Raw genomic sequence first — 14,565 nt, forward strand, 5'->3', positions numbered from 1 at the left:
GAAATACACTTTTCAGTGTGAAAGCCGTTGCAGTTGGTCTGTGTAATCAGCAGTTGAACACAGTTCCTAATCCTCACAGAACCCAGGCCTTAACAGCTGTCAGCTTACACTTGTTAAAAATACACATTTTGAGGGCAGCTCTTTTGCCACCACTGGTGCAAGGCTCAAAGGGTCTTCAGAGAACACTTAATCCTGCAGGATGTGTGGGAGGACTACCAACAGCCTCATTTTACAGATGAAGAAACCAAGGCTTGGATCATTCAGTTAGCAGATACTAGAGAAAGGAGGAGAACCCAGGTTTCAGATGATGTTGAGGAGTGACAAGGGATGGGACTGGGACTGTGGTGTGAGCTACGGGACTTGAAAATTTCATACATGCACATATACACATGCGCATATGTACAAGTGCTCACATGTGCATGTATGTGCATGCATGCAAACACACATATACAATTAGAGTCTAGAGTGGACATCTGCTGCTTTTGCTTGTCTTCATACCATCTAACCCTTCTCTGATAGCAAAACCCTTCTCTTCTGGAAAATGTCTTTTTTCTAACTGAAGCTGTCAATCACTGGACATGTGATCCCACCCTCCCTGGACTATGTAAGGGGTCCAGAAGTGGCCTTGTAACTCAGCCAGACAGAGTTCTTTGGGGACTGCCACACAGTCACTGTACAGGAATATGGGCCTATTTACATCTCAAAGGCTCTGCCTCCTTATCTATACAATGATGTAAATCTACACTCTTCTTGGCAGCTGTGAGGATGAGCTAAAACAACTCAGTAAAGAGCCTGGTATATGGTGAATATCCACTTAGTACTAGACTTCTTTGGAAATATCTCATTCCTCTGGACACCATCAGTCTACAGCGTATAAACTACTGTTACAAAAAATTAACAATTAGGCTCCCAAATCCCACTTAAATCTGGTTTGCTAGCTCATTTGCTCCCTGTCACACAGACAAGAGATTTATATCCCTGATTTTCAGAAGAAACACTTCAACTGATTTCAGTGATAAAAAGACAGATTTGGGGACGGTTCCCATCCCTCATCTGTCTCTAAAACAGCAACTGTAATGGATGGGGTTAAGAACATCTGCATTTCTTTTCAATCTGGCAATCTTAAACACTAGAGGCATTTTTATTCCATCATGAATCCAGAAAGCATGTGCAACAGAAATGTTTGAATGTGGTCATGGTATTTATTCATAGCATATTTTCACAATGTGTTAATAGTGGAGAATAGCACATATTCATACGCTGAGTATAACGTCTCCTGGAGCACTCTGGAGTTTTGGGGGTTGGAGAACACTGCCTGTTTTCTCTGATCTCTTTGGTGTTTAGACGTGGGCAGGATTCCTCCAGGCAAGTGTCTGCCAGGGAGCATTGGCAATGACTTCCCTCCGACCGGGTTGGGAAGGGCAGAAAGACCGGGGCTTTGGCACTTCCACTTTGGAAAGAAGGAACAGTGGTGTGATGGATGATCAGAAAGACTCAGGTATCTTGCACTCCAGAGTTCATTTCTTGTCACAAATGACAGTTCCTGCAGCAGCCATGAAAACTGGCAGGGTCTCAGGCTCACAGCCTGAAGACAAGTCACATCACTGGCAGAGGCAAGCCAGAGGCAACGACTAAGAGCCTGGTTCTGAACTTCTCCGGGCCTTCTGGGGTGGCTGAAGGTTGCCCCCATCCTGTGCATCCTCTGTCTTGGAACAGGTAAACTTGTACATCATTTCAGAATATCTTGGCAAAACGTTGAGAGGACCTCCCTTTCTCAAGGTCACTGTGTAATGAGGTTGCTTGTGGAGCCCTCCATTTACCCACAGGAGGACCGAGGCTCCATGAACGGAAGCAAAGCGTATTAATAACAATAACAACAAAAAGAACAGAGTACAGCACTTTCCCCAAAAAGGCATGTCCCAAAATAAGGGTAAACAGCTGGTCTTACTTTATCCAAATGATTATGTCCATTGGAAAACGTACTTCATTCCTCCCTTTTATTAAATGTGTTTACGTTTCTGCAACTGATGATCACTTAAATATTAGCACCAAGGCAGAAATTGTGTTCCCAGAGATCACATGAAACTGAAATAGACACCTAGTGTAATGAATAGCTGGTATAACCTGTGACATCACTAAATTCTTTCTTGGCTAATGATGCTTCCATAGAAATGTCAAAAATACCCCTGTAGCACCATGATGATGACTAGATTGTTTAAAAAAAACAAATTAAAATTAACAATAAAACATTTACAGATAGAAGGTAAACAATAGTGTACCGTGATAATGAAGGATCACTTTTGTCATAATACTACATATAATGTAGAGTACGTAAAATGCAGTGGTCTGACTGCAAGAGACAAAATAATGCAAAGGGCAGTCATAATAGAATCATTTTACGTACAAAAATATTACATACATCACAATAAATAATTCAAACATAAATATTAAACTTTACATCATTAGGATATTCCACAGATATACACACACATACACAGATATATATGTGTGTGCATATGTGTATATATGCATTTGTATGTACACACACACAAGCATACATGGCCACACACACATGCACACACACGCCCGAATTTAGGTGGAGGTATTGCATTACGATCCTTCATCCATCCCATCGTGACTTCCTCTTCAGAGCACCTGAAAACAAATAAACCAACCAGGAAAGGTAAATCTTCTTTCTTAAATGCCATGTCAAGAGTAGGTAATCCATACATTTTTACATATAGAATGTAAAAACAATTCATTATTTTCTTTAGATTTTAAAACTAATGAACGTCTGCTATCAGAAACATGAAACATGAAATATTTCAGGACAGCATAAAGAATGGAAAAATCACTAGCTTGAAATTCCCACATAAGATAACCCTCTTTGAATATCAGTATATTTTCTTCTAGCCTTTTTTCTATACATACATGTAAATATTATGTAAAACACATACACAACTTTATTTACTAGATATAAAATATATAAAATACACATATAATGGGGATCTCTAGTGGGTACTTTCTGGCTTTGCCTGCCTTTGTCCCATCTCCCCATTTCTGATAACAAACACCTTCTCGTGCTTTGGGAATATGTCTCTTTCAAATGGAGCTGTCAGTTACTCAGCTCTAGGTGCGTACATGATCTCCACCTCCTAGACATTATAATTGGGTCAGAAGTGGCCAAGTGACTCAGTCAGAGCCAGAGTTCTTGTGCAGAATGGATGCTGCGGGTGGGCATTTCCTTGGGACCAAGAGCTGTAAGGATGATGTAAGCCTAGAGCTGCCAGAGGCCATGGTGTGGGGGAGATGATCTGCTTGAGAATGAAGCCACTTCAGAGATGAGCATTGCTGACTGATGGAGAAAGGGTCTGATGAATTTGTCTGAGCCTCTGAACTCAGCCATGCCTGAGGTTAGACCACCACTTGGATAGCTTAGTTATTTAAGACAATAAGTTTCCTTTTTTCTTTTGCCTCTCTCAATGAAAATAATCCTAACTTAAGACCATCACTTTGAATAAGATGTTTAATTAAACACTGAAATACTGATTTACAAATGTCAACTAGGAATTCCTGTGTCAGGATCTCGAAAGTTTTATAGGGTAATGGGCTGCTGGAAACCCGAGGACAGCTGTAGTGGGTGGTCGTACGGGTAGGCTGAGTTCATCTCTTGCAGCTGAAGGCACTGGGATGAGAAACAGAGCGACTGATTCTGTCCTCTGACCAGCAGAGGAAGCACTTGCTGGCATAATGTAGTTAGACCAGGAATCGTCAAATTTTAACATGTATGACTCTCCGGGGGACTTGTTAAAATGCAAATTCTGTTTTCATAGGTCTAGGGTGACTCCTAAGACTCTGCATTTTTAACAAGTTCCCATTGTGCATTGAAAGTGTGTGCAACAGTGTAGTAATGAGAGCTGTGGCTTTCGTACAGAACACGCCTGGGTTCTGTCAAAGGACCTCACTGTGCCCACAGGCAGGCTACTTAACTGCTGTGGGGCCCAGCTTCCATCTGTAACACGAGGATCACAGCCCCATTATTGTGGCTTTCTTGTGAGGATTCAATGAAATAAGGCCTAGTGTTCAGGCACAAAGAAAGTGTTTAGCATGGTGCCTGACACACAGGGTGCAGTGAACACTCTTCATATTATTATTACTATGTTCCTAGGCAGTATTTCACAAAGGTTGATCTGAGTCATCTGCATCAGAATTCCTTGCACTACAAATACAGATTCCTGAATCTACAGGAGACCCAATGAAACAGGATTTTTAATAAGTGCTGCGGAGAAATCTGATGCAGGAAGCCTGGGGACCTCAAGGGTGGAGAGCAGATGAGCAGGAGAGAAAAAAGGTGGAATAACATCCAGATGCTTCATAGTCACCTGTCTGGGGGCAACAGACCTGATCACGTTTGTTAATCATTAGGCCACAGAAAGAATGAGATAGAAAGTTAGAAATGTAGAGAGAAAGAAGGACAGAACGAGAGAGAAGGAAGGAAGGAAGGGAGGGAGGGAGGGAGGGAGGAAGGAAGGACAGAGAGAAAGGGAGAGAGGGAAGAAGTGGGGNCAATGAAACAGGACCTCTGGAGATGGATCCCAGTAAGCAGCATTTTTAATAAGCGCTGCGGAGAAATCTGATGCAGGAAGCCTGGGGACCTCAAGGGTGGAGAGCAGATGAGCAGGAGAGAAAAAGGTGGAATAACGCCGAGATGCTTCATAGTCACCTGTCTGGGGGCAACAGACCTGATCACGTTTGTTAATCATTAGGCCACAGAAAGAATGAGATAGAAAGTTAGAAATGTAGAGAGAAAGAAGGACAGAACGAGAGAGAAGGAAGGAAGGAAGGGAGGGAGGGAGGGAGGGAGGGAGGGAGGGAGGGAGGAAGGAAGGACAGAGAGAAAGGGAGAGAGGGAAGAAGTGGTGAGAGAGAGACAGAAAAGAGGCCCTGACTGGTGTGGCTCAGTGGGTTGGGCACCATCTTGCAAAGCAAAAGGTCACCAGTTGAATTCCTGGTCAGGGCACATGCCTGGGCTGAGGGTTTGGTCTGGGTGTGTGTGAGAGGCAACTGATCAGTTTCTCTCTTACACTGATGTTTCTCTCCCTCCCTACCTTCCCCCTTCCCCTCTCTCTAAGAATAAATAAATTTTAAAAAATCTTAAAGAGGAAGGAAGGAAGAAAGGAAGGAAGGAAGGAAGGAGAGAAAGAAAGAATGAAAGAAAAATGAACTTACCTTAACTATAAAACTCGAACCTCCAGGCCCGTACCCGAGGATGGAGTACATTTTCCACAGTAACCACCACATGTCCCTACAACTCGGGTACCATCCTGCAAGGAGATGCATGATCTTAGACTTCCTGTTTGGCTAGTGTTTCCAGGATTTGCACTGGCTTTTCAGAAAATCAGTTTTGAGCACAGCAGAGGCAGGCCTTTGGAATGAAAGCAAAGCCCAGTACGCTCACTGCGGTGCAAAGCAGGGTTGGTGACCACTGGGCTCAATCCAGCCAGCCACCCACTTTTGCACGGCCCACATGTCAAGAATAATGTTCACATTTTTAAATGGTTGAGAGGAAGCAAAGCAAAAATAATACTTCCTGACATGTGACGATTTTGTGAAATTCAAGTGTCACCGTCCATTGCGTTAGATTGGGACATAGCCATGTTCATGCATTTGCCTAATGTCTACGGCTGCTAGCACGCCATGACGGCAGGCCCGAGTGCCTGCGGCGGCTCTCTTGCTTCACACACTACACGGCACGTAGAATGTCACAGTGGCGCTCTTTCAAGGTGACCCTGTTTTAAGTGCCATATGGATTGCTGTATCATAGCATTTTGCTTAACTTTTCTTTATTACCAGTGTATAGCATCATGCCAAACAAGAAGAGAAAAGTGGACTCTGAATGTTAGACTTTTAAGGTACAGTGATGTGTGCCTATGTTATAAATCGAGAGCGCAAAGCATTGCAGTTATCACGCAGTGACATCACAGCTGTGCTAGAAGAATAGACCCTACACCGACATTGCCATGCAGGCTTGGCCACCGTATTCCCAACTCACAGGAAAGTTATGGTCAGAAGCCCAGAAAATTTAAAAAGGAGTATCTCAGCATAGGATAACTTCTTCACAAAAATAAAAATGAGTAAAAGTAAAAGATGAAATGAGTAAGTTTCCAGGTGGCTCATCTGTTAGCCCAGCAACAAGAAACAGTTACCACGGTGAGTTAATGAAGCCTTGTTTCATTGCAGCAGCTGAAGAGATGTGTCCAGAGAAAACAAACCCATTTAAGACTGCCATCCTTTTGGCGAGGACAGCTACTCAAAACGTTAACACTGGCATTGGCAGCAACATTAATGAATCAATTTAAAAAGGAGGCACATAATTGTGAGTAATTTTCTTTGGCTCTTCACGAACTGGCACGTTACTGATACTTTTCAGTTGTTCATTGGACCAGCTGGTGCCAAACAGGATGCGACCAAAGAATACGCCTCTATGAAGAGTCCATGTGGAACAAATTCAGGTGAGAAAATTTCAAAGAGGTTGAGAAAACACAAGTGCAGAACAACTAAGTGGAATCTGTAAGATGGGTTGACAATGATGGTGGGGGGAAACCTCTGGGAGCAGAAAGAGCGTTAGTCAGCCAAATCTACAAAGCTTGTGAAATGTCACACGTTCAAAGCTTATTCATCATGTCATCCAGCAGCTGGTGCTCTGTGGAAAATGTTCCAGTCTCTGAGGGGTGCAGAATCAGCAGTGCCCCGGGGGAACTCCTTCGCTCTCATGAACTTAATTAACCATCACTGGTTTTGTAAACTTTTCATTAGATCTAGAAGCTGAACACCCTGACTTGTCCCACTATAAGCAGTTTGATGACTTAGCAGTGATTACATTTTACTGTGAGTTTTTGAGCTCAGTGCTGGGATTACAATTTTTCTGAATGAGAACTGCACTCAATCACTGTGACTGAACCCTTAATGGCTTTGGACATTAGCTCTTGCTGCGGACTCGATAGCATTTCTTAATGAATTGACTCTAAAATTACAAGGCAAAACTGCCACTTACAGGCCAAACTCATACTGTGATAAAGTCACTTCAATAACAGCTAACATTCTTGAATCATAAGTAATAGTGAGCCGTTTTAAAGATAAGACGAGAAGCTACATCTCCATCCCACACAAATTCGTGGTGGAGGTGTTTTCCAAGCATGAACTGTGGTTCTAGCAGTATTTTTCTGTACTTTGGTGTAAGTGCAATGAAGATTTTCAAACTTCAGAAATCAATTTAATGAGCCCTTGCTGGTGTGGCTCAGTGGATTGAGTGTGGGCTTCGAACCAAAGGATCGCTGGTTCGATTCCCAGTCAGGGCACATGCCTGGGTTGCAGGCCGATCCCCAGTGGGGGCCATGTGAGGGGCAACCACACATTGATGTTTCTCTCCCTCTCTTTCTCCTTCCCTTTCCCGCTCTCTCAAAATAAAGAAAAGAAATAAAATATTTAAAAATTCAGTTTAATGAGGTAATTGAGGAGCTTTATCTCATCTTCAATTGCAACTGATTGATCCATAACGTTAACGTGTTAACAAATGTCAACAGAAACATCTTATAGAATTCTGTGCTTGCTAAGCATAAATATGATCAATTAAAATTCTATAATTGTTGGCAATGCTTATTTGTGTTAAAAATATTTATATAAAGATAAAAATCACACTTCAAATCAGCATTTATAGGTAAACACTTATAATCAACTTTGATAATAGAGAACACTAATTAAGCCAAATGTTATCTTCTCAATATTCTATTGTTCTCATTGGTAGATCTATATTAAAAATATACTCAATTATTATTATTTTAAATTCAACCAATAAAAATTTTGTGCACATTTAACTCTTGTGATACAAATACATATATAATATCACTGATTTTTGCCTGTTGGCCGGCAAAGTCTAAAATATTTACTCTCTGGTCCTTCACAGAAAAAATTTTCCACCCCTTGATTTAAAGTATTTTGTGGATCCTCCCTCTGCCCCACTCATCTCTGAATGTCTTCGGGTTGTTTCTCTGACATGCCCCTCAGCACACAGGGCCTGTGCTCACGGCATTCCCGTACCTGGAATTCTCTCCCTCTCTCTCTCTGCACGCACTGGACCATCCTGCCTTCTGACTGGTAGATTCTTCAAAACCCAAGCCAGAGGCCACGTCCTCTGAGATACCTTCCTGACCCAGTTACCTGCCGCACAGCATCCTGTAAAGCTGGGTGATTCTTTCTTTCTATCTGTCTTCCCGCTAGAGCGGAAGCCCCACGATGGCAAGGCAATGTCTTGTTAAAATCTAAGAGTCTCCAGAACAATATACAGGCTGGGGCAAAAGCAGGCTTATGGTTTTTCATATTGGAAGATAATAAAAAATTAATAAATAATAATAGAAGAATAAATTCTGTGTTTCATATACTTGCAACTGTAAACACACATTTGCCTATCCTGTATGGGTCAGAGTAATACGAAATACACGTTTAGTGTATTTAGATGAATGAATGAAAGAGGCTGAACCTCAAGCTGAAGTACACTCTTCTTTTTGATCTGCGATTCAGATTGCTCTGCTAATTAGTTCTCCTAACTCTGTACCACGAGATGAGAGCTTCTTTTTTAATTGTGGCATCACATCGCGTTGTGTAAACTTACCCCACCCTGCTAGGGCCCCCACCCCACCCCTCCGCCCGCCCTGAACAGTGTCTGGCATCTCAGACATTCCCCTAGTCCACTCGGGAGACCACACTGTGGTGGGCGGGACCTGCGCCTGCACTTCGGGATGTCTCTGGGCTACATGCACAGAACTGGGTCAAAAGGCATGAAGATCTGGTTCTTTTCGATAATCTAGGAAAGTCTCTTGCAAATAAGAGATTATCTTATTTTAAAAACTGTCACTTTAACAAATAAAGAGAACAAAGTAGTTTCTCTCTCTCTTTGATTTGCATGCATTGGGTTTGTCGGAGGGCTCTATCGCCCTCCTGGTCCCGGAGGTAAGGGCCCCTGTGAGTGCTGCAGGTGGTCTCACCCCACCAGCCAGCTCTGACCCCAGGCCAAGCTTCTCCCCAGGCTGAAGTAGTGGGCTGGTGGTCTTAAGGATGCCAATACGTTATGAATGACTTCCGTTGCATCAGAGCTTATGTTTCACCTATACTCTCTCCTGCCCTGCAGTGAGGTAACAGTCAGATGGCTGGTGGTACGCCTTTAAATGACCTTTAAGCCTCAGTTTCCTGTGGCACCTGTCAGTGGGGATAACATCAGTCTCCCCGGACAGGTTAGGTATAAATCAACGAATGCATGTAAAGTGCTTAGCCTAGTATTCATGCTCAGCAAACACTGGCTGTGTTTGTCATAAAGGTACATTTTACATATGGATGCCCATCATGGCCTATTTTTATGGAGATGAGGAGAAGTCTGGGTAATTATAAAATAGCCGGTAATGACTTTGTAATTTTCACGTTATGTCATTAGCTGAGACTGTTAATCTGATTGAGAGAAAAGCTGACTCAAAACTTATTTTTATTATAGAACCAAAGAACCCTGAAAAATGCATAACATAAACATGATTCTCATGGAAACAGTGTCTATTTCAGAGGCCTAAGTCTTTTTTCCAGTACTTTAGAAGCACCCTCTCACCCTCCGTAGAAGAATAGTTGTAAATCATTTCTATTTCTTCATTAAAACAAATGAAGCTTTCTAAAAATAAAGCTTACTAACCTTTCAACGATTATTTTGTTAGCCAGCTGGTTTGAGCTCTTACATATAATTAAGATGAATGACTCTCTGTTCCATTAAGGATAGTTTATACTTCACATGTTTTCCTAATTTCTCTGTTTTCTCAGTCAGTACAAAAGGGAAGGTTCCATGTGACTTAGGAAAGTCAGTACCTCTCGGGTTGAAGTGTGCTTATTTATGTTCCTCTGGAGTGTGGTGGTGGTGAAGACTGCCCATAAAACATGGTATGTGTCTGATATACCGTTTCTAATACAACTGCAGACAGTTGCCTACATACGAATGTATGTATAAACATTGTCTCATTTCTATCGGAATGCACAGGATAAATAGTACATATAGAAGATATGCCTTTACTGGTGTGTAGGATGATGTTTACACTCGGTGGGTGGTTGACTCTTCACAGTGAGTTGTGGGTTAGGGGCAGTCCGTGGTGGATGGGGACCTGGTTCCGTACCACACACATCCCCCCTCCTGTTCCTGTCAGTCTGCTGGCCGTGAACGAGCTGAAAGATAGGCAGCAGCCCATCTCCTCCCCTAGGGCAGTGCGGTTTCACTCGTCTGAGTTTCAGAGCAAGTCCCGATGTACAGCTTCTCCCCAGCACAGGAAACGTCAGAGAGGCCCTGGGCCTAGGCAGCCAGGTCTTAGAAACACAGGCCTCTGGCTCCACAATCCCCCGGGTGCACAAAGAAGCACAGAGACCTGGGGCACCTCTCCCATCCAGCCGTGAACCCCACTTCCTTCTGCGTGGCTCTGAAGGCTGTCCCAGAAGAGACTCCCAGACAGAGCCCTCCTGGGAATGGGTGCGGAGCTGCAGGGCACTTCTGGATGGGCGGAGGGCTGGTTCGCACCCTGAGCCCACCCACCATGTGTTGAGTGTGCACCGAATGTTACTGCAGAGGAGCTCAGAATTTCAACATCTTCTCCCCAATCTCACGTCTGAACCATGCTCCCCTTTCTGTCTGTCTCTTACACACAAGCAGAAGAAAAACACAGCACCCCCTGAGCCACACAGGTGCAGCCAGAGCTTTTGCCTGGAAGTGCATCCCTGGGCCAAGGGGATGTCCTACATGCCTCACGTCTGCATGGGGTGGGAGCTCACATGGACAGAATCCACATGGTGCTGTGCATTCTAGCCAGGTCCAAGTTCAGCCTTGGCTCAGACCTGACCTTCTGCTTTTTATTTCAAGCAAGCCTGCTTCCTTTGTCACCTCCACCAACTTCTTAAACCTATGGTAAGCCTCAGGGCTATGAAAATACTGTAACTTTAACAGCTACTGTTAATAGTGGGCATGCTGACTGCCCTGTGACATGCAAACAGCTTTGCATTCCTAACTCATTATTACGAACACCATGGGATAAGGGTTACCAAGATTTCTATTTTACAGATAAAGAAATCGAGGCCCCCAAGAAGGTAAGTAACTTTACCAACACTGCAGAGCTAGGAAGTGCATGCTCAGGAGATCCGACTTTGCAGTCGGCTCAGAGGTCAGGCTCTGTAGCCACCAAGGGCTGGGCTGTGCTGGCGGTGGCAGGGAGGGGTGCACGAATTCTACCACCCAAAACATCACGCACTTACTTACCCTCTATCCACCTTCTCAAGTTACCTGCATAAGACTTGATGAGAAGGCTGGAGAAATGGGATTTGATGTATATACCTTGCCCAATAAATAGTAGCTATTTGGGTTATGAACTTATATTTGTTAGTTAAGAATAGGAGAATTCTTAGTATTACAGACATGGGAGGCAACAGTGACCCTGACATTGAGCCTTATTTTTACCAGTTTTGCTCCTGATGGTGAGACATTATCCTTGCCCTCCAAGTGGTTCTGGAGATTCAGTTTTACCCTGAATGACTACAATTTTCCTCTAGTTTTACTTGGAAAAAACATTTTATTGCCAAGTGGGTTTGGAAAATTGAGGTTTTCTTTGTGTTTTTTTTTTCCCCTCTGTAGCTTTCAGCAGTTTAACTTATGTCGGTGGTTCTCACTACCTGGTCTCCAGCCAGGGCATCACATCGCCCAGGCACTTGCTGGAAACGTCCCTTTGGGGCTGACCTGCTGCGGGCTGTGGTTCAGTCCGTCCTGGAGGGGCTGCTGATGCAGGTTCGGGTTTGAGAACCACCGATTTAGGGGAACACTGGTTTGAATAGTCACACAGATTTCCCTCCTGTATACTGTACTCCAACCTGTAATATCCCAGTGCTTACTGAAACTCTTCAAGAAGGAAATAAAATAGCAATTTCCTTCTGAGTGCCTCTGGCTAAGGGTGAGGGGGGCATTTTCACGGAGCGTCCCCAGGGCAGGGGCCTCTGTCGACTGGACAGCATGTCGGGCCCAGAGAACTGCATTCCTAGAGCCTGCTCTTACCTAGAGACTGCTCAGTCCAGAGGAGGCATGAGGAATGCTCCGCACTCCCAGGAGATTAATTGTGAGCTCAGGTTGTCTGAGCTGTCACCGAACACCGAGGTTTAAAAAGAAAATGCTGACAGGCAGTTGTGGAACCAATTCCCTTCAGCACATGGGGAACTTGGCCCAAGGCTCTGTGATCTTGGCCAGGTAGTAATCATTGTTTCCACAAGGTGGCGCTCCCGCCATAATTATTTTTTGCTCCAGGGTTGGGGAACAGCCGCTGATTTTGGCCTGGTAGTAATCACTGTTTCCATAAAGTGGTGCTCCAGGCTATAATTATTTTTAGTTTCCCGAGTAAAATTGCAATATTGACTCTGGCTGCCAAATGGAGTTGAAACTTATGTTACACAGTTTACATAGATGGCTTCCTACATAATCATGCTTCATGTCTGACCATGTTTGGAGTAGTTAATTATTTTTTGTTCCTGTGGGTAGCTGAAGCACAATAATACATGGACGCTGGACGGCAGGGTCCTACCCTGGAGGGATAGGAGAGAGCATTACAATTTCAGGGCACATTCTAAGGCCTGTGTGTGCTCTCAGCTGTTTTTATTCCTCAGTGCAAGGAAAAGTACGTAATGATTAATTTATGAGCAATCAATTACATTAGAGGTAGTCGACTGGCTTAGAGACAAGAGGGAGTTAGTTTTTATTTTTTCATAAACACAAATATAACCCTGGCAGGTTAAAAGGAGGCACCAGGAAACTCGGATTTTCCTGGGAAGTTACAATGGGGTCTTTCTTCCTGTCCCGGGGGAAGCAGATCGAGCTATTTCTTTATAGCCTGATTCTGAAAGGGTTTAGCAAATAAAAATACTGGATGCCCAACAGAGTTGTGTTTCAGATAAACAACAAATACTTTTTAGAATAAGCCTCATGTGATGTTTAAGGCACAGTAAAAACTGCTCCTTGTTTATTTAAAATTCAAATTTAACTGGGCACGATGTATTCTGTCTGGCAGCCCTACTGTGGAATAACACCCTACTTTCCTCCCGTCCTCACATTTCTGAGGGGACCCTGAGGCAGGGGTCACAGCTAGGCAGGACCGGGGCCACCGGCTGTCCTCCGGCAAGTTTCCCCCTTGTCCACAGGCCAGGGTCCTGCCACGCATTCTCAGGACTTCTGGGGGATGCTGTGAAGGGCAGTGTGGTTTTCTGCCCTTGCTGCACATTAGAACCCCCTGGGGAACTCCAGATTCTGCCCCTGCTTCAGAGATTCCCATTCAGTGACTCTGGCGGGGCCAGGGCACTTGCATTTTCAACTCTGCCTGGTGGTTCTAATGTACATCCAGGCTAAGGTCAGGGCTTCAGCTGTACCATGGTCATGGATCACCTGGCAACTTTGTCCGGCTGCAGAAGCTGACCCAGAGGCTCTGGGGCCCCAGAAACTGCATTTCAACAACTTCGCCAGGCGATCCCGATGCTCTGCATCAGTGATTTTTCACCCAGTGTGCTGCAAGAATTTTTAAAACATGCAATATCTGACTATTTAGTCTGGGGCACTGACCTCTTTTCCCTCCGATTGTTAAATGACAAAATGACAACAGCCAACACAACAGCTGTCGGGTGTGAATGGATCAAAATTACACCTTACGTATTTTTGTCAGATCAGCAAAATACATATTTTTGGGTGTGCCACAGAATTTTAATAATTAGTTTATGTGTGCCACAAGAGGAAAAAGGTTTAGAGTCACTGCTCTACGTGGACTATGCCTTGAGGAGCAAGATTTAAGAGCATGAGAAACATTATTGTAGAAGCTGTTTCTCTGACTCTTCAGAAAGTTCACCTAAGCTATCCTTTCCTTTCAGCCCCCTCTGCATGTCAATTTTTCTCAAATACCCTTTTCCCTAGGTTCCTAAAAGGGAATCTTACTTTGACTAATTGCAAGGAATCCAACCACACTCTCTTAGTGGCTGCTTGCCGCTTCCAGCTCCCTGGCTAGCATCCTTCTCACGACCTGAATGGTTCACAGGCTCCCATCTCCAGGGAGAGTTCACTGGGAGACAAGCAAGGCTCTCTCCCTTGCTTTCACCTATATACCCTTTGCCTTTGATTTATTTCCTAAATTTTCTAACATTTTGAAAAATGGTTTGAGGAAGTGGGGCAGCACATTCACACCACCACAGAGGACAGGAAGAGGAAGAGAGGGGAGACTGAAGAGAGAAAAGGAAACTCATCCCCCAGCTAGTAAGCGCCCTTACCAGTGACTTCTTAATGTCGGAGACGGCATAGTTCCCTTGTGATATCCACCTGGCAGATTCGGTTAACGAAAGGCCTGTTCCATAAAGGTTGATGCTAAAACGACCCTGGAAACAGAGACAACGCAAGAGATTCTCAGTCCATGTGATGCCCAAAGGCCTTCACGTGACGCCCAAGTTGTTAAAATGTAACTTTGAAAGGAAACAGGT

At 44.1% G+C, this 14,565-nt stretch overlaps 1 protein-coding gene across 3 annotated transcripts in view; it reads right to left on the bottom strand.

The window, feature by feature from the left end:
• Positions 1–1,182: 1,182 nt before the first annotated feature.
• ADAMTS9 (ADAM metallopeptidase with thrombospondin type 1 motif 9) overlaps positions 1,183–14,565 on the bottom strand; it is a 176,543-nt gene continuing 163,160 nt past the window's right edge. For all 3 annotated transcript variants that reach the window (XM_037040884.1, XM_037040885.1, XM_037040883.1), the window contains 3 exons: positions 14,359–14,463; positions 5,230–5,324; positions 1,183–2,655 (listed from right to left, as the gene is read on the bottom strand). In XM_037040884.1, the coding sequence (XP_036896779.1) occupies positions 5,235–5,324; positions 14,359–14,463 (195 nt within the window). In that variant the 3' untranslated portion in view covers positions 1,183–2,655; positions 5,230–5,234. The remainder of the gene's footprint in view (positions 2,656–5,229; positions 5,325–14,358; positions 14,464–14,565) is intronic.

Source organism: Sturnira hondurensis, unplaced genomic scaffold (assembly GCF_014824575.4).
Source record: "Sturnira hondurensis isolate 20B ecotype Veracruz unplaced genomic scaffold, ASM1482457v3 Scaffold0002840, whole genome shotgun sequence".
NCBI classification, from domain to species: Eukaryota; Metazoa; Chordata; class Mammalia; order Chiroptera; family Phyllostomidae; genus Sturnira; species Sturnira hondurensis.